The sequence below is a fragment of the Coptis chinensis genome, chromosome 4 (genome assembly GCF_015680905.1).
Source record: "Coptis chinensis isolate HL-2020 chromosome 4, ASM1568090v1, whole genome shotgun sequence".
Taxonomy (NCBI): Eukaryota; Viridiplantae; Streptophyta; class Magnoliopsida; order Ranunculales; family Ranunculaceae; genus Coptis; species Coptis chinensis.
The window spans coordinates 21740286-21760929 of NC_141459.1; the positions used below are offsets into that span (position 1 = coordinate 21740286).

The following is a 20644-nucleotide window of genomic DNA, read 5'->3' on the forward strand; positions in this document are numbered from 1 at the left end:
CCCGCCTGTTATCTCGGTGAAAAATTTCAATTTCCCACTGAAACATTTAGAGATCGTCCATAAAGTTTACTCTCTTCTCTCTCCACCTCGCCACTAAAGATTTCAGTTCCAAGCTTTGAAACCAACGTCAGGCAGGTATAATTTCAATATTTGCTTACACCAACCCAAAAAAAGTCCTCATTTGGAGAACGTGCCATCAGTAGATACAAATATACAATGACTGATTTTTTTCATGTCATTCTCATCAGTATACATTTTGTTTTGATTGTTTTTGCTAAATCTTGAGCGAGATTAATGGGTATTTCATTTTTTGATTTTGATTTATATTATACCCCTAATTGATTGATTTGACTATAATTTTGACTGTAAAGCTTCACTTTGTCTGTGTTTGTAGCTTAGAATTTGGACGTGAGTTTCAAACTTTCAAAGGTTGGGTTGGGTTTTGCAGCATTATTAAAAGCCTTTACTGCCTTTTAAGGCTTTATAAAGTGAGTAGGATTGATTTCAATTGTTTGTAACAATTTATTCTAGATTATCAAGGGGGATTATTGTTGGGATTACACCAATACCAATCCGGTTCCCCATTCAAAGGATAACTGCAATATTTGAACACAATTCAACTCCGGACAAAATGGAATTAAATATTTTCCACAACCTATACTAACATGCCCAACTTATCATTTTAAACAACTATTAACAACGGATAATAATGTAAAAGCAAGAAAGCAAAACCACAACACAAAGATTTAAGGATGTGGTTCGCCAATGATGCCTACTTCCACAAGAGTTGTTTTAATAAAATGGGAAGGAAGATTACAATCTCTCCTTAGTTTTTTAACCTTACTAGATCACTCTTTATCTCTTTGATTAGGGTTTTCTCGTAAAGGTTCTCTCTCTTTGTTTTAGTGCGGATTGATCCTTACTTGTTTGGTTAAGGTTAGGTTAGGTTTTCCAAAACCTTGATTTTGGTTTTATCTCCAAAACCAAATTAGCGAATACTATAAAGGTTTGAACGAAAAATATGAAATTCGGCGTTGGGCTCCTTTTCTCAGCTTGAAGGAGTTTTGAAGACACTGGAAGCCGAAAAGGTAATAAGGTTCTTAATTTAAATATTCTTGGAAACTTTTGAAGTACATGGAATGTGTATTCTGGCAGCATTTTTCGCGATGTCGAGTTTGCCGGTTTGCGTCGAATTCGGTTTCTCTCCTTGAACGGTGAGGGGATACCTCCATGCAATTGCCAAATCAGCGGAGGTGTGGTCGCCATGCAATAAGCACAACAAACATCAAACTTACCTTTCGGTAATACTTTGGTCATCATAAAAAACCCGTTCTTGTCGGTATGGATCTTCTCGATACACAAATGCTTGTCTTCGAAAGTACTTTCTAATCCAATGATAACGCGTGTATGTGCTTTGGATCTAGAATGAAAACTTCTGATTCTTGTCTCAAGTGGATGGCATTTCCGATCCATAGAACTACATTGTTTTACGCTTTAGCCCGGTTAGTTCGAAGAACCTCTTCATCCATAGCAACTCTTTGCAACACTCGTGGGTGCAATATACTAAACTGCTAGTAGTGGAGAGCAACACACTTTTGCAACTTAGATTGCCAAGATGATGCTCCCCCCGAAAAGTAACATATGAGGAGGTGGACTTCATCGAGTCAACATCACGCCAGCCATGTGCAACGATCGGTGTAGCCTTCCAGCAGTAAAGGGCTTACTTCCACCAAAGCACAAACATGATTTGGAAGTGCCTTGGAGATATCTCGAATATCCACTTAACACGCTTCCCAATGTTCTTTATCCCATTGAAATCGCTTTAATTGTTTCAAAGCAATATCGGTCTAGTACACACCATGGCATACATCAAAACCGGATGCATAAGGAATCTTTTCCATCCGACTCGCTTTCATGCTCACCCTTAGGACACATCTCTTTGGTCATGCGGAACCGCCTTAGCGGATTACCGGTCGGGCCCGGCGATCCATGTTGAATCTCTTCAACACCTTCTCAATGTAGCTTTCTTGAGAAAGCCACAACTTCCCAAAGTGATCCGCGATCCCAAGTATATCTGCTTTGCTTGACCCAAATCCTTCATCTCAAAGGGACTTTGTAGTTTTTTTTCAGTTTGGATATCTTGTTGATGTTTGGGCCAACTATCAACATATCATCCACATACAATGAATAACACTTATGAAATCCCCTATCCGGAAATCTCTCGAACAAACGACAATGATGATGGGGCGTGGACTTCTTGTATCCTTGCTCCACCATAAAGGAGTCAAACTTTATAATCGTCTTCTGCTTCAACCCATACAAGCTCTTTTATCATTTTGCATACTAGGGTGCTCCTTGCCTTTGACCTCAAACCCCTGGATTACGGCGGGTCCATGTAGACATCTTCTTCAAGGTCTCCATGAAGAAAAGCTGTCTTAACATCTAGTCGCTTTCAACCTCTAGGTTCATACTTGCGGCCATACCCAATACCACCCTGGGATAGAAGTCATCTTCACTATTTGGGGGAGAAAATCTCATCAAAGTCAATTCCTTTCCTTTCGATCGAATCCCTTCACAACAAGGCGAGCTTTGTGCCTTGGGTGAGGATTGTTCTCCTCATGCTTGACTTTGTATATCCACTTATTCTTGAGAACTTTTTCTCGAGGTAATTGGGTTTCTCAACTAACTTCGTAAGTGTGATTCTTATGCAAAGAATCCATCTTTTTCATCATGGCCTTCAACCACTTTTCTTTGTGCGTACCTTCAAGTGCCTCTTGATAGTACATAGGTTCTCCACCATCCGATAGTAGCACATAATTATTTGGTGGATACCGTCGGTTGAAGCTAGTCTGTTCTAGTCGGACCTCTCACCCCTTGTCCCATCGGTGCCTCGGGAGGATACAACTTTTGCTTTGCGGTGGTGGTTCATGCATCTCATCCGCATCTTCTATACCAATAGGTTCTATCCCATCATGAAAATAGGATTCTCAAATCATGAGCTTTCATGGTTCTCTCAGATTCTCAATGCCTTACGACGTTCCTGGTAGGAACTTCGGTTCGAATCAACAAGATCATTGGTGAAAGCACGAAGCTTTCCCTCCTCAAATTGCTATGGTTTGGTCTTCTAAGAACACAACATCTCGAACTTCGGATTACCTTCTTGTTAATCGGATCATAAGTTTGTAACCAAACTTTTCATCTCCATAACCCGGAAAAATGGCTTTGTCATCAAGCTTGGATCTCTCATCCCGGAATATGCCACAAATGCCCGCGACCCAAATATACCACAAGTATCCATAATCAACATCTCGCCGACCATACTCTCTCCGGATAATCACTATGATGGAGGCTTTTTTGACGGGTTGATCACATGGTTAAACGACGCGATTGCTTCTACCCGAAGAGCTTCCCTAGGTAGCTTAGAGTGAGATAGCATGCATCTTATCCTCTCTACAATGGTACGGTTCATTCTCTCGCTATTCCATTTTGTTTGCGGTGTCTTGGGAACGGCTCCCGCTCATGGCCGAATCCCATGACTCGGCAATACTCTTCAAATGGCCCAATGTACTCACCCCCATTATCCGAGCGAATACACTTCAACAACTTCTTCAGTCTCTCTTCCACCATGTTGTGGAATTTTCAAACACGCCAAGTACTTCATCCTTGGTCTTCGGACTATAGGCCCATATCTTTCTTGACGATCATCAATGAATGTCAAGAAGTCGAAACTCCCGGTGGGACTTCACTCTCATAGGACCACATAAGTCCGTGTGCACTAGCTCGGGAAGGTTGTCTATCGCTGCGTGAGACGGGGAATCTTTGGAAAGACACCATGTTGTTTGCTTTCTACCAAACGATGAGTACATGTATTTAAATGTGTACCTTTAATGTCCGGCATGGCCTTTTGCTTAGCAAGAACTTCCATCCCTTTTATGTTTATAAGATGAATAAGCTTGGGAATATATGATTTAAATACGCTTTACACAAACTAGCGTGTTTTGTAAAGAAAGCAAGTTTTCTTTCCCGCTACAATGGAACCTCCGGTCGGGTTTCCATACCCGTTACCAAAGCGAGTTTACAAAGCCATCGTCATCTAATTTCCGGCCGAATTAGGCTTAACCGTATGTCGGGGACATGTCTTACATCCGCGAGTGTCAAGGTGTAGCCGACATTGGTTTCTATATGAACATCTCCAATGCCTATAATCTTGAGACGAAATCGTTACCCATCCTTCCTTTCACCATATTCACCACAGTGTAGGTAGTGAAGAATCCCCTTCGCGGTGTGGACGTGATAGGATGCTCCGTATCTATCACCCACTCAGTATCGACATGAGGTTAAGACAACCCACACACCACAATCGACACAATTCCCCTAGGTAAATTTGGAGCCGGTCGCGGTAATATCTCCGCCTTTGTGTTTCGCGTTTCGCACCATGTCTTCATGTCGTTATTCTTCTCATTAAAGACTCATTCTCTGAAGTGGCCTTTGGTGGCACAATAGTAACATCGCCTTAGGAGTTCTAGCTTCACCCTAGATTTATTACGTCATCACTAACGAGATGGTTTTCGAGTTTTGACCTCTCCCCGTTTCCTCGAAAAAAGGACCTTCGAGTGAGAAGAGCCTCTTTGCACTCTTCTAGTCTCCTCATTCAACAAAGGCGTGGTAGCCATCTCCATGGTAACAATTCCATCCAATCCATTTGCTAATGTCTCCCAACACCAAGCCTAATAGAAACAAAGCCTCAACTTCGTCTCCCAAATTGATCTTCATCAAATGCATCGATTGATGATACGTGCTTCATTAAGATGCTCGGACATTGAAGAACCTTCTTGGATTGTGCGCAAACTTATAACGGGTAGCACTTTGACTCATAAAGGTCTTCGAAGTTTCTTCCATGTCATTCTCAGGCCACAGACATCGTCAATCCAATCCAATGTATCGAATGTATCTTTTCGTCAAGCTTTTCCACCAAATTCGGCCTCATTTTTTCGGTTTTACTCCCTCATTCTCAATGGGAAGTGCCAAGTCCTTGCGAAGATAGCAAGTCTTCCATCTTGGCTTTCGGATGATGGTGTAGTTCTTCCTATTCGGACTCATCATATGAGTGTTCGCGGAATGGTCCATCTTACAAGTTATTTAACCTCAAATCTTCTCTCTTTGAATTTAGGTCAAATTGATTTGACTATAAGATTCGGATAACTGTAAAAGGCTCGATACCACTTGTTGGGGATTCAATACCAATCGGTTCCCCATTTTACAAATGAGATAACTTGTATTTGAACACAATTCAACTCGGGACAAAATCTAAATATCAACTATTTTGGACATTAAACAACTATTAACAAGATAATAATTCAAAAACAAAGATTTCAAATGATGCCTACTTCCACAAGAGCAGTTCTTAATAAAATGGGAAGGAAGATTACAATCTCTCCTACTGCTTCAACACCTTACTAGATCACTCTTATCTCTTTAGGGGTTATCTCAGTAAAAGGTTCTCTTTGTTTTAGTGCGGATTCCAATTTCGACTTGTTTGGTTCTGTTAGGTTAGGTTTTCCAAAACCTTGATTTTGGTTTTAACAGATGAAAAACCAAATTATAAAGAAGCAAAGTAGAAAATTGATTTCAATTGTTTGTATGTTTCTTGGAACTTTATTCTAGATTATCACTTCGGGAGTTTATTCCTTGCATGTGAGGGTCAACAATTATTCCTTGCCGTCTTATTGAGTGACAACATTGAATATTACATAAAACATTTGTATGATTAGGTGCACGTGTTGTTGCAATGTTTATATACCATTGTCAGCATTCTGGTTTTTGGTCCACATGGAATTTTTTTTTCCATTCCAGATTATGGTGTCAAGCATGTGCATTTTCTTATCATTTTAGATTAAAAGATTTATTTAAATACCTATGATACACCTATTAATAAAAAATCAGTTGACTGGCAGGTCCACCCAGATTGGAAAAGGAACCCAGTCTCCTATTATCAAGGATGACTGTTGTTTGTGCCACTTGGCTACAGGTGATATGCTCAGAGCTGTTGTTTCTACTAAAACACCTATTGAAATTAAGGTGAAAGAAGCCATGGAGAAGGTATACACTTTACAAAGTTTTTTGGTCATGAGACAAATTTATATTTGTTGTCGTTCCTGATTGTGGAGCTCATTTATAGGGAGAACTTGTTACTGATAACTTGGTTGTTGGAATAATCGATGAAGCAATGAAAAGGCCATCATGTCAAAAAGGTTCATTCTTGATGGATTACCTAGAACTGTGGTTCAAGCAGAAAAGGTTTACAATCTTTTCATTTATCGTTATAAATTTATTCTTTTGTGCCCCATATTTTCTTTCTTGGTTTGAATATCATTTTATTGAAATTTTCTCTTGTTTGTATCTTCCTTTTGTGCAACTTGACAGGATGCTGGAAAAGCAAGGAACCAAAGGTAATAAGGTTCTTAACTTTGCCATTGATGATTCCTTCTTAACATTTTAAGCTTTTTGATGTACATGGAATGTGTGAAGCTTGTCTCTTTTCATCTGTCACCGAAAAGAAATCCAACTCTGAAACATATAGGTTGTTGGTGGGTAAATTGGGAATTGATCAAGGTTTTGTAGATAGGAAACCGTTACTTAAGCATTGTATGCTCGCTTCATCGAGTGAAAGACACTGTTCCTGTTGCGAGGAGCTTTGGGACACAAGGCCATATACCCCTAGATTGCTTCAGAATAAAATAATTGCTTATAAGGTTGCTGAAAGTGATGATCCCTTACCAGGTTCAGTGGGATATAGTGAATTCAACTTCTTTGTTGGATTGCATAGGTGAAGGGTCAGTGGCACATTCTCACCCAAGTTGTGGATTTGATCCTTTATCTCGTGTTGGAAACAACGAGCTGAAGTTACATCTGATTCTGAGTCAGAAATTCCTCTCTCAGATGACGAATACTCTGGGTCGTGAAGTCAACAACCACAAGAAAGAAATGGCTGCTCGGTTTGTTCAACCAGTGCCTCACACCATTGTTTCAGACACTTTGCTCAATGCATCTGTTGAGGTTTTGGTCCCAAATAAGTTGATAGATTAGGACCCCATACCTCCGTCGCTTTTAGTTCATCATGAACAACATGATGTTGGTGAACTGTATCATATGACATCTTCAGCCTCTGGTATGGCTACTGGGCATGGTTTGGAAGAGCTCAACTAGCAACAATTGGAGCAAAAGTCCCACTCTCCAGCAGTGTTGGATCTCATTTCACTAGATGATGTTCCCTCACAATCACATTTGTGGAAATTGTTGTTGAAGTATCCGGGGGAACTTGTATGTTGAAATTTCATCTCATTGTTTTCTTTTACTTGTTTCAAATATTATGTTTACCTATTTGACAACTCTGTTGTGTCGATTGTTTTATCTAAACTGGTGTGATGGGTACCAGTAATCTTGTAAGAACATCTACAAATGAGAGCAGAGGAGTCTATAAATCAGAAACTAGTTTGTTTGCTGCAACAAGACCAGACTTAGAAAAAGACTTGGTTCAAGTATCAGGAGAAACTTGTGAGTGAATTTTTTTTTCTCTATTTTTTTTGCCTTCTCCAATCTTAAGTTCCTTTATGACCTTTCTCTTCTATGGTATGCTTTGTTGCAGTTGATGTTGGGCAAGTATCTTCGTCAGATTATGCGTTGACTACAACAGTTTGGGCAGGGCTTGAAAACGAACCAGGTAACAAATAATCCGGGTCAATCAAAATTCAGTTTGATAGATCTAGGTGATGCTTACAAGCTTGATGTTGGTAACAAGGGTGGGCAAGCTTCCTCTATATACAATGAGCAACATATTATGAAGGATTCAGTGATATCACAAATATCTGTTACATAAGGATCTGAGCTCTCAGTGAATGATATGAGTCCAAGAGTGTGGACTTCTTCATGAGGAATTAGATCCATGATGGTTCTAGTTTGATTGAGTTGGACACACTACAAAAGAGAATCTCAATATTACCGATATAGTTTCATCAAAATTATTCACATTGGAAAATTTCTTTTGTTGGTATTTGCCTCTATTGATCTGGTGATTATTGGATTATTGGTAAGAAAATATATGTTGTATTGTTTCATGTTTCAGATCATAAGAAGCCAGAGATTGAAGGTTGAAAGTTGTGGAGCTTATGTAGCTATGAAGCCAAAGATGCTGCAAGCTACACCTAACATCAACAATAGGTACTCAACTTTATTAACATTTATTTAAAATTTAATTGAAATGAGACAATCAATTGTGAACACTACATAACGAACTAGCTACAATTTTACTAGTGTATTGATTATTGGTTTTTGTTTGAGTTAATCGTTTGTGTTGTTGAGTTTAGTATGGTTGTTTATTGTTTGTGTCATTGATCAGTGAATGCACGGGCACCCTTGTCTCGAGGTAATTGTGTTTTCATTTGTGTATAACTCAGTCAATGTCTCCAGAGCCTATACTAGAAGAAACCGTAGTACTCTTTTTAATAGTCTTTCTAGGTAGTGTTGTGGTTTGAGTAGTTAGTTACACTAAAACTAGTTACAAAAGCATAAACATATAGATGAGGTGAATTGTGTCGTATCTCGGTGAGGTTCACATTTTATAGCACCGAAAATTGCATCTATACAAATAGAATGCAAACTTTTCCAGTCTTCTTCTTTGGGTGTCAATGTTGGTAGCAAATTCATGTTTTAGTGAGTTATTTTCTACTCTCTTATTTATTCTATCTTCCTTTTGATTGATTTAAGATAAATATACTAAATTTATTGTATGTGTTGGTTAATCATTGTTGGAATCCTTAGGTTATACTTTGATTTTGAATATTTTTGGTATTTCATGTATACTATGGTTTTAGGAAGTGAACGATTTGTTTTCTTGTCAATCTGCCATGCTGATATAAAACAGCTAGTTGACTGACTTTCCCCTATTCAAATGATTTGAAATTTTTATGGTAGATATAAGACATGTAGAAGAAACACATCCAAAAATCAGATCATTTGGGTGTGTGTGGAGAAAGATATGAGCTACATAAGTCTGCGCGTCAGAAATGCGCTTCAGGAACAGTTTCTGTGCACTGTATTATAGTCCAGTTTTTATATAGTTGGGATGAGAGTTAGGTGTTCGGGAAAACATGAAAAAGTAAGTTTTGCGAGTCTGATTTCCATCCCAATTGGTCTCATTGCATTCTGAGGCCTATGGAATTAGTTATGATGTCTAGAAGTTTGGATGGCAGAAAATAGTGTCAGAAATCAGTTTCTGCGCACTGAGTTCGAGTTCAGTTTTTGCATATTTAAAACGAGATTGAGATTTTTTGTAAAACATAAGAAAATAAGTTCTGTATGTTAGCTTTTCAACACAAAAAGCCTTGTTGCTTTTGGATACCTATGGAAAGAGTTGTGCTCTCCAGAAGATAGCGCGTCAGAATTTTAGTTTGCTGAAATTAGAATTTTTACCAAGTTTGAGCTATATTTACTCCTAGATAGGAATGAGATTGGGACTTCGAGTTTACATATTCCGGTTTCTAAATAATCAAGTGGTGTATCATTTGGATGAATGTAGGGAAAGCTTTTGCTTTGACAAGTTGGCTAGAAAATGTACCATGTCATCTTTCTAGGTGCACGAACCTATTTTGAGGAATATTTCTAGAAATGAACTAAGAGCTTCTTAAGTCATTCCTGGGTGTTTTGTACTCTGTTTGTAACTTACTTTTAGATAGTGGTTTTTATTTTGAACGACATGGTTCTTAAGATAGTTTTTAGTGACCTGAAAGTATAGTAAATTTCGTTTTTGAGTAAGTTTGACTTATAGGTCATCGTGCAATGGTGCATCATTAGGGCTGAAACTTTATATATATATATATATATATATATATATATATATATATATATATATTATTGTGGGAGTATTTGGAACTTGTTGTAACTATTTTTAGATGATCTAAGCCGCTAGTTTCCTTATTTGTAAATATAATGTGATTTATACATATTGCTTTCGGATTCGCTTTATTGCATGAGGAATTTTATGTTTGGATGTCGTGGAGACTGTTTTGTACCTTAGAGTTGTGAGGAGAGCTCTAGATAAGTTCTCTTATTGAAATAGGACAATTAATTCATAACGAATGTTGATTGAACTTGTTAGAAACATTTTTACTGTGCTAGTGTTAGGTATGCCTTGGGGAATATATGAGGTTCGGAATATGAATGTTTATATAAAGTAAAAGTTACGTAGGGCTTGCTTGATAAAAATTCCCGCTTGCTGGGAAAATATGTAAAGGGAAAACAATTTCCCACTTCAACTTTTGTCGGCAAACTACCTAGCAGGAAAATAGAGTTTTGTCGCTGTTTGTTTCGTCAACAGGCAAATGTTGATAAATCTCATTTACCAGGTTTGGCGGTGCTTGATAACACAATTTTTGCCATTGGCAAATAATTTTTGATCAATTTCACCATTCGCTTCTCTCACTCTCTCTCTCTCAAGGTTAGCCTCCTCAACTCTCTCTCCCTCTCTCAATTTTGGTCGAGTCTCTCACACTCCGGAACGTACTTCTCTTTGCAAGCAAGGTTAGGCCTTCCTTTTTCACTATCCGCTTGTTTGAGTATCTGGTAGTGTTTAGCCCATTTTTTAATGTTAAGCCTTTAGATTCTTGTTTGATTTCTGGTTAAATACCAAGTTTTTGATGTTGCGATTGCTATTATGATACTTTTATCATGGGATTTCTCATTTTAGATATGAAATTGCACTTGTTTTAGTTGAATTGACTAGTGTTTCTTGAAATTTGCTTGAGTTCAGCTTGATAAGCTATGTTTTGATGCAGTTTGACGTTTTCTGTAATTTGAAGTGTGCTTCATGTTGCAATTGTTATATAGATAGTGAAATCATGAATTTGTCCTTCTCTTTGCGATATTTCAGTTGAATGGCTAAGTTTTTTATGCAATTTTGATGTTTGTGATACTTTCTCAATGCAAGTTATCAGTTTCTTGCTCACTGGGAGTAATGATCAGTTGAAATTCTATATTTATTTTTGTTGTGGAATTTAGAGTTCATTATGTACTTACCTTTTTTGATGATTCGTTATTGATTTTGGTATTGTAAGTAAGATTAAGAGTTCATGAAATGAGTTGTTGAGCAATTTTGGTTTATTTCTTCCAGATTGGTAAATATGACTGTGAACAACAACAATGAAAATCCTTCCATCCAACAAACAAAATCGGATATCATTTTCGCATCACTTTCTTCTTACTTATTCTTATTCCCACAATTTTAGATGTCATTTTCTATTGTCTTGAATTCTTGTAAGTAGATATCAGTTTTGAAATTTGTTCAACTGTTGGTTAAGATGTGGAATTTCTGATTTTATGTAGCTAGAAAGTGAATATGGTCTAAGAAATTATTCGTTTTTTGGAAGTTGTATATTGCATGTTAAGGTGACAGTCCATATGTGCAAGAACTATATCTGTTCTTAATTCATAGTAACCAAACTTTTTTCTTGGTTAGGAGGTTAAGTTTTTTTTGTTTAGTTAGCTCTAGTGAAGTAATCTCTTGGTGAACTGATTCAAAAGAATTTCTCACGAAGTAATTTGTTTACCGGCTTATATTGGTTAAACAGTTTTAGTCATGTCAATAAATGAAATAAAACCTCCGAAAGCAGGAAGGCTAAAAGCCATGAGTCGAAGTAAATGTGTGATGACCAGTAGTCTAGTGTGATATTGTTCAGTTTCACCAACTATTGGAATTTCAGGGTTGGTTATGCATATGCAGTAGATCTAGAAATGTAAATGCTATGAAATCAGCTGTGCATATAGAAAGACAAATCAGTTGTGTGTAGCCTGACAGTATGGGAGAAGTATTATAAAGGGTTATTTTGTGAGAGATTGATCTCTTCCCTTTATGTAATTATATGGTCGAACAACTCTTTACTGTTTTTCTTTTGGAGGTAGAAGCTGGTGCCATTGTAGTATCTTTTAGAGAGACCCTTGGCCCAATGTTGTCCTTTACTTATAGGACCCCACTCTTGCATTTCACAGTTTGTGGTATATTTTTTTTGCTAAGTATTTGTGGTACGTTGAGTAGCACTTGCATTTCATTTCAACGATGGGAATTCATATGAAGAATGAGTTTAGTCCTATACCATGATCACTACCTTAATTGAACATACGTCTCACATTACCAGTGTCACCGGCATTTCCTAGCAGTTTTAGTCATGGTCACCTTGTACACCCGTCTGTTTTATAGTCTTATATCTTGAAACTGAGGCATTGCACAATGAACTTGTCCATATATGTTTCTTCAGAAACGAAAATGTTTCTAGTAAAAGGGAGCATCTTCTTCTACTGCTTGCCAACATCCATATTCGCCAAGATCACAAGACAACATCCACATCAACGGTGCCTCACAAATAAACAAGTTCTTGTTGTAATATCATTATTACTTTACCTTTACCTAATTTTGTTGTCAACATATTCTTATAATATCAGCTAGGGGAAAACAGAGCTGGGATAAGACCAAAAGTGAGCTTAAGGTTGCAGAGAAGAAAAACTCATTGGAGGCTACTGGATGAGCAACTCTGAGTCACCCTTTACACAGTGCCTTCTTTGCTTGTGAATGACAGTGACAAGGCCAAATACATCATAAGGATTGGAAGTTATGACATTTGAAATCAAGATTTAGCAATTCATCTCTTGCAGTGGGATATTGTTGTTGCAGCAGTTCTTGAATCTTCGAAATACCTCCTTGGGTTTATCTAAGATAGGCTACATTTGTCAGTAGCTTGTTCCAAATAGTTTTAGGAACCTTCTTCATGTTCTGTATTCTTTGAGTTGTGTCAGGACTCAGGAACATCCATATACTCTTATTTGTCTTGGTCTTGATTAGTTAATGCAAGGTGTTATAGCTAGTTTTAATTTTGACCACACATTCAATCGTTATAGTTACACTAACGATTGATAAGATAAGTTATGAAGCAAAACCTTCTTATTCACTTCATGCCCTACTCTTTTCACCTGACTGACTCTTTGCTTTTTTTTTTATAAGGATGACCTGTGTCTTAACACAGGCATCAAATTCATTCTTCACGTGAGACTGTGCAATCAAAAGGCCCTGGGCAATGCATATTAACAGACAAATGTTCAGTGACATACTGCTATTATTAGGCTTCTGTCAACCAGCTTATTACATCAGAATTCATATATTTGCATACTCGGAAATGAATTAAAGATATAAGTTACAAACAAGTTGCAGGTGGGAGATCAAGCACTGGAGTTAGTACATGAAGTGCAGAGGAGGAGGGGCTGCAAGAAGAGAGACATCTCTCTTCCCGCCTCTTTTTATCACTGGAAAGATAAAAATTATATCAAGCTAACTCATTGTAATATGCCACCAGCCCACCAGAATCATTCAAATGGTGCAAAGTAGAGAGAAACCATATGATGCAGATTTCCCAAACAGCATAAGGTTTGGTGTGCTAAAAAAGTAGGTTACGTAGATTATCTAAATAAAGTAATTAAAGACTACGAAATCTCTGAATGCTGAAGTGCAAAACTAGGTACTAGCTCTGAAAATGTACAAGCATTCCGAAATTTCCAAATACCAAATGCAAACAATGATTCAAAAAACAAGTCAGACTCAAATACACTTGACTTGAGTATATAAGATACTTCAAGCATACAAATTAAATGGTTTCTAGGATGTTATAGGAAATAGTCTGTGGGTGTAAGTTTGGTGATTGTGTTGTTTTTTTTTACAACTTTTTTATCAGTTGCTCTACTTCTGGGCTGCGTGAAAGCTTTTCATCTGCTTCACTTAATAAGCTTAACTACATTGCCAACAATACTGTTCTTCTCCTCTGAGTTTCCAGAAGACCATCCTGAGAGATCTGAGTAGAACTTCCTAAGATCAGCACGAGAAATTTGGACGTGAAAACACCGAGAAATATCACTCATCTTCATTGAAGTCCGACAGGAAATCAGTTAAATTCTCAGAATCATCGATGGCATCGTCAAGAGACATGGGACCTTCTTTCTTGGGTTTCCCCTGAGAAAGGAAATGAGAATAAGTCCATTAAAATCTAGGTTACACTGACACGCCGTATCGGACACGGATACGAATTGTCGGACACGGCAAAATATCAAAATTCGAGGTAAATTATATGCAATATGTGTCCAACACGGACACGTGGATACATATCCGACACGGATTTTTTTCAAAATATGGCGTGTCCATGTAACCTAGATTCAAATGATTAAAGTAGATTCAAAGTTGTTCTAGTTGCATACAACATATTCATTCTGTCAAATAATCTGAGTCGAGAAAGAGGGTCGTAAATATTCAGGGCTTGTCTATAAAGCATGTACTGTTTACAGGCATTAAGATTGTCGGAAATCTTTAGCAGGTTATATCCATCTAAATCAAGCCAATAGCATCCACAGATTCTGCAAAAATATAAAAGTGTGTCATAGTTCGTTTACCTTAGACTTTTGAAGCTTTGGAGTACTTTTAAGAACACTCCAATTGCGTGAAAGCTTTTCATATGCTTCATCCTCTCCCTCAACCTCGCTATCCTCTGATTTGTCCTTTACCAAGTGAATGCATGAAGAAGATATGTTACAAGCTAACTGCACACGGTTTTTCTAAAATTCCATTCCAGATAACAAAGAGAACCATAGATACCAAATATTCTGAAACTAAATAAAGCACTATATAATACTAATTCAGACAAAAAGTGTAACGTCTACTAACCGATTCCTTACCTAGATCGGTATTTCACACTTATACGTCATATCGGTCATATAGCATTTTTATTTGGAGCAATTGTATATGATTGTTAATATGAAATCAATATCATGTCGTTCTAGAAGTACAATAAAATAAATTTACTAGAGAAAATATAAACACACAAGAAGCACACTACCACATTGTATAAAAGATCGACTAGATTTACTAAGAGAATCCTTAAGATTTTGAGGTTCCACCTTCATTATTCTTTATCTTGAATTAACTGTTGTTGATCTATATAGGGAGGGACCTGTTCATCCTTGTTGTTTACACTCCGACCGCTCAACATTAGATACGTAGTCAATGAGCAATACTTTACTCAACTTGAAAAAAAGCAATTATAAAATGATAAACCTTACCAACCCTAGCTTACGTGTACAATGAATATTAATACCCCTACACTCACATAAAATAACCGAAATACCCTTGAAGAATTACGAGATTATTACAAAAAGGGTATACCTCATTTTCACCTATGTCGACAACTCGAGCCATAGCCTCATATACAAAAGAATTTACCTGGTTTGAGAATTACAAAAGCAAGAAGTAATTAGGAAAAAGAATTTAGAAAGTCGCCTAAAAAGAAAACTATTACTAGCATTAAGCGGTTGCAGAATTCCCTACACAGATGAATCGCACTGCAATGTATACTATATTAAATTCCACTCAAACTTCATTACCTCAACTTCTTCGGTCTTCTCTTTTGCCAACTTTTTTTCAAGATCCTTCCTTGATATCATTTTCCCATGCTGGCATCACTTAATCAGTATGAATAACAAGATTCGACAGAAAATCAAATGCGTAAATATCAATATGATTACTAAGCATAGCAATGACATCTTTAGTTACATATACATATAAACATAGGGTCTATTTCAGAATACTCACAAAAATCCAAACAAGTCATATATATTTGTCTGATATCAGCACAAGATTCCGAGGGTGTCATGTGACTGTTCCTGGTTTTCAATTGATAAGTCTACAGAAATCACGACTGTAGGATCTTCGTCTATAGAATTGGTACCTATGACAAACAAACAAAATGAGTTGATAAACAATTGGGAAAAAAAAAACACAATCACTAAACTTACACCCACAGAGTATTTCCTATAACATCCTAGTTCTGGTTACATAACAAATCAAACTTATAGCCATTACAAATTCCACTAAGAAAGCAAACCAAATGCCGAAAATGCAGCAGAAGCAAATTAACTTGGAAATATAAAAACAAGGAAGAGAGGAAAGAGTGTGTTACCTTCAATACAAAGTTGAAGAAGATCCAGTTTCAGTACTCTCTTCCATACGTATTATCGTGTTAATGGCATCGTTGGTTCGGTCCCAGAGCGTTTGAAGGTCCATGCACTCCTCTGGACAAAAGAAATTTTCAATTAAAACAACTAGAGAGAAATCAAAGTGAAAACCAACAGTCAAGAGGCACCTCGGAATTGGCTTTGGAGTAAATGATTTCCTCTGCTTTCAAAACAACCACAAGAAGTTTCTCCTGCCCTTGTTTATTTTTCTTAGTTTCAGTGCCATGAATTTCATTCACCACCCTAATCAAACACATGGAATAATATAATACAAATTCAAAAAATGAAACACGAAAATAAAGACAGCAAAAAAAAAAGTGTAACCATAAAAACTCACCTGAAAATCTGTGCGTGCCAAGCTCTTTTAACACATTCATACGTTTTTGGTCCTGGTCTTGGCATCTTAGATACACCCACTATATACTCTAGCAGTTCCAATACAATTTAGAATGAATGAGAGGGTCTATTATTATTCAAATTTTGAGAGGGGTTCTTGTTTCTTGGGCTGAATTGCTCACTTGCGGTGCTAGAGAGAGAGCGAGCTAACACTTGAGTGAGAGAGGGAAAGAGACCGATCGATTTGCCAGAGTAGGGTTGAAGTCGCGATTTTCCTCCGGCAAAATTTATCCATCCCCGACTTATATATTTTTCCCGTTTGAGGTGGGAAAATTGGGTCACGTGATGTGTTTGCCGGCAAATGAGAAAAGAATTTGCCAAAGTCCTAAAATGGTACCAAGCAGTGGAAAATTGCCTGCTAAGTGGGAAAAAGACCAATTTGCCGGCGGGAAAATTGGTTATCAAGCACGCCCGTAAGGCTTGATTCTAATCTTGAAAGATTGGATACGTAAGCAGTTTTAGTTGAAGGTGCAACCGCTATAATATATATTATGTTTTTGTTTTTGTGACCGATATATGCATGCGATGGATGTAGTATCCGTATATAATCTTGTGTTTTACGTACGAGTCAATAAACTATATGCCTCTACTTAAACGAGAAACTATCCCATGAGTCTCGGAAAGTAAAAGGAACTACTCATATCGATGTATGTAAGGGTTAAATAGTATTGTTGTTTTCCTTTGAACAGTTTAAACTAAACGGTGGTCTTGTCGTATTGTATTTATATGTGATGGTGGTCACGTTCGGATTTTGTGGAAATTTGAACTTAGGGGTTCGAAGAGGATATAAGAATTTAAATGGATTAAGGTTGTATTATTATTTATAAATGGGTATTAAATGATATACCTAAAAAAGCTTTGATGAAGTTTGGATTGTGTTTTGATAAATGGGTATTGTAAGGTATACCCTGAAGAGGCTTGTAATTGCCTTAGTGTACTTTATTTTCAGTTGTGATACTGTTTTGGTTCCTTGAGAATTTCCTATTGGTGGTTTGCCGAATGTCATGGTATAAGTTGAATATTTTTCTTTTGTAAACTTTTATATGCCCAAAGATAATAATTTGTATGCTTGTTTGTAGTCCCTAGTCCGCCACGACTCTTGATTTGATTTAATATATTTTTATTGGGCTTGACATTAATGAGAATGCCTGTTGAAAATTCACTGTTAAGTGTAAGGTGTTAGAAAAATTCCTTGACTGATCACCAAGGTGGATAGGTATAGTCCGTTAGCCCAAGAGTGGTTGTTTTAATCTTTGACTTCAAGAGTAGGCGAGAGATATGATATGTAGCGCACGAACGAATAGATCCAACTCTCTCAACGTTTTGTGAGCTTGAGTTGATATCCCGACTGAGATGGTTGCCTGTTATTGAGAGTGGGTGCTGGTTATGTGAGGAGACAGATGGATATGTGTGAGTCACAACAATGTCTAGAGGTGACTATCGTGGTCTGATATTTGTGTGGAATGTTATAATGAAACCTATGTGGTTAAATTTGAAATATTTTAAATGCTAACTATTTTTTATTCTTGTAGGGGCGGATTCACGGATCACCATATAAAGATTTTTTAACAAAGTAAATTTATTTCATTTGTTGGTTAACTTTGATAAAATGACACCTCACAATGTATAGAGGAACTAACAATCCTGATATAAATTATACCATGTTTTTAGTAGATTTTAGACGCGCTAGAGAAACTAATGCCTTCCGAGGGAAGGAATTAAATTGTCTTCAGGCGTAAGGGTTACTTAACTGTTCTGGTATTCATCGAGATGGTTAAGTAGCTCGGTTAAGTTATGAGATATATATATATATATATATATATATATATATATATATATATATATATATATATATATATATATATATATATATATATATATATATATATATATATATATATATATATATATATATATATATATACAGCCCGGCTCCTAAAAGGACCTTAAATAAGTGTCAAACTTAAGTACGAAATCTAAAACAACCCACAACTTCACCTACAAAATGATTTAAAACCTAATCTTTTGTGCATATGATCTACTAACCATAAAGAACATCTCTACAAAAATTCAACTCGTTTGATATTCTCTAACTTAGATAAAAATTGTTGTTCACTTTTAAAAAAATATCTAACGGTCCAGAAATGTCTAGTTTTTGCAATAATCTTTTACCAATGTTAAAAATTGTCAAACAAGTTGAATTTTTGTAGAGATATTCTTTGTGGTTAGTAGATCATATCCATAAAAAAATTAGGTTTTAAATAATTTTCTAGGTGAAGTTGTGGGTTGTTTTAGATTTGGTACTTAAGTTTGGTACTTATTTAAGGTCTTTTTAGGAGACGAGCTATATATATTGTTATGATTTTCAGGTTATGACAGGATTTAAGTTTATGAAAATATTGAAAATACAGAGGAGACTTTGCTAAAAAATTTGTAGAATTTTTTTGTCTTTGTATAGTTTAGGTTTTGCTTGGTTAGTCCGTATCACGTCTCGAGTTTTGTAATGACTGTATATGCCACATGTCTTTGGTATTTAGCCATTATGAAATTTGGAGTGTGACATTATAGGCTATGACAAAAATAGGTAGTGCACCAACACCCAATGCCCAAACACCAAGCTCTTCAAAAATCTGACTTTGTTATTAACTTTGTAGTCACTAGCTAGAGGAGTATACTACACTACTAGAGGCAACAAATTTTGTATAGTTAGAGAGATCTATTTGTTTATATGCATTAACTCTATGAGCTGAAGAGCAAAATGAATAGAACACCTTCATCCTTTGGACCAATACTCACTTGCTAACTAACAAAAAAGTGAAACTCAAAATTGTACGTGTTGCACCTAAATATTTTTTGAATATCCTTGAATAGAGAGGCCTACTCCACTCACAACTTAAGAAAATCAACTCTACAAGGATCCATAACTATTTTTCTACCAATTACCTTTCTTCCTTTCTTATATCTTTAGCATTTTATGTTTATTGAAAAAGTACATGTAAAGTAGTAATGTGTATTCCCTATTATAACCCATACTGCAACAGTTCCAAATAATGAAGGAAGAGCTACAGAAAGAGATGGAGTTTCACGTTGTCTCGGAGCATGCATGGTGTTAAATATATTGGCGTAACAATATCGTGAAATGTGTGTGCCACACAATATTTTGAAATGTGTGTGTGTGCTATTAAAGAAAGTCATATGGCGGGGATCAAAATCCCTTGATTCTACTTCATGAGCGAGTGTGTTCACATGGATTTCTATAATATTAGTGAAGTAACACCTCATATATCTTATATTAGGATTGGATTCACTATTTTTCATATCAAATTTTCCTATTAGCTCCCTTTGATGTTGTATTTTGTGGTAGATTTTTTATGGGTATATTTCCTAGGCATTTTTATCCTCTTGATGGTTTCATACTCGAAGTTAATGATACATCACCTTTTGTTCAGGTACATATTTTTATAAATATGTGAAATACCTTTAATTATGGTAATAATGGTAACACACTCGGTTCATTATTTATGTTTTATAATGTTTGGAAGTTTATTTATTTTTGTTTTTTTCTTGGTGATGTATTGGTGGTATTTTAGGTACTCAACGACCTAAAAGGCTTTCTAGTAGGTTCCAATATACTCCAAACCTGCTAAACCACTGTGAATTTTTTTGCACCATAATTAAGTGGTAGAGAAGACTTAGAACCATAGTGAGGATACATCCTTCGATGGAGATTCAATTCCATGGGAACATGTACCTAGATGGAGGCAATCAACAAGGAAGATAGTGCTTTGTAAGCTTATATACATGTATGGAATGGAGAAAATGTAATTTTGGAGATGATTTAGCGCTATTACAAAAGGCTCCTCACATCAACAAGGCCTTTTACTACAATGAGAGGGCAATCCAAAGAGTAATAGAATAGGCGAGATTGGTGACACCTGAATGATGTAAAATTAAAAGTAATATTAGTAGCTATGTTTTAACATTACACCTTGCCTTGTGGTTATCTAAGATTTATAACTAGAATTTTTATGGGGTTAAAGATGGTAAGGATGTGTGAAACAAGTATCTTGTGTCATGGACATGAGGTAATTTTGTCTACTTTTGTATAACACAAACAATGTAGAGTCAAATTAGAGCAAACTTGATTTGGCGT

General features: G+C 36.4%; 2 protein-coding genes across 13 annotated transcripts; one reads left to right on the forward strand and one right to left on the reverse strand.

Annotated features, from left to right (window-relative positions):
- Positions 1-12915, forward strand: LOC147502591 (adenylate kinase 4-like). 3 transcript variants are annotated; one of them, XM_086607355.1, is made up of 11 exons: positions 1-135; positions 395-488; positions 5944-6099; positions 6179-6297; positions 6424-6449; positions 6827-7320; positions 7436-7554; positions 7646-7720; positions 8123-8217; positions 12306-12399; positions 12490-12915. In XM_086607355.1, exons 3-6 carry the CDS (start codon positions 6034-6036, stop codon positions 7084-7086), a joined length of 471 nt encoding a protein of 156 aa, XP_086463481.1. In that variant the 5' UTR covers positions 1-135; positions 395-488; positions 5944-6033; the 3' UTR covers positions 7087-7320; positions 7436-7554; positions 7646-7720; positions 8123-8217; positions 12306-12399; positions 12490-12915. The 3 variants fall into 3 exon arrangements, with proteins under 3 accessions (XP_086463481.1, XP_086463480.1, XP_086463482.1); XM_086607354.1 differs by lacking the exon at positions 12306-12399; XM_086607356.1 differs by lacking the exons at positions 7436-7554; positions 7646-7720; positions 8123-8217; positions 12306-12399; positions 12490-12915 and having other exon boundaries at positions 6781-6969.
- Positions 12916-13125: 210 nt separating this feature from the next.
- On the reverse strand, positions 13126-16868 carry LOC147502592 (protein PLASTID TRANSCRIPTIONALLY ACTIVE 12, chloroplastic-like). 10 transcript variants are annotated; one of them, XM_086607365.1, is made up of 8 exons: positions 16433-16868; positions 16224-16338; positions 16041-16152; positions 15674-15809; positions 15466-15534; positions 15248-15304; positions 14479-14625; positions 13126-13344 (listed from the first exon to the last, which is right to left on the reverse strand). In XM_086607365.1, exons 5-8 carry the CDS (start codon positions 15523-15525, stop codon positions 13342-13344), a joined length of 267 nt encoding a protein of 88 aa, XP_086463491.1. In that variant the 5' UTR covers positions 15526-15534; positions 15674-15809; positions 16041-16152; positions 16224-16338; positions 16433-16868; the 3' UTR covers positions 13126-13341. The 10 variants fall into 10 exon arrangements, with proteins under 10 accessions (XP_086463491.1, XP_086463492.1, XP_086463485.1 ...); XM_086607366.1 differs by having other exon boundaries at positions 14479-14583; positions 16433-16856; XM_086607359.1 differs by lacking the exon at positions 13126-13344 and adding an exon at positions 13538-14044 and having other exon boundaries at positions 15466-15543; positions 16433-16854.
- Between the last annotated feature and the right edge of the window lie 3776 nt (positions 16869-20644).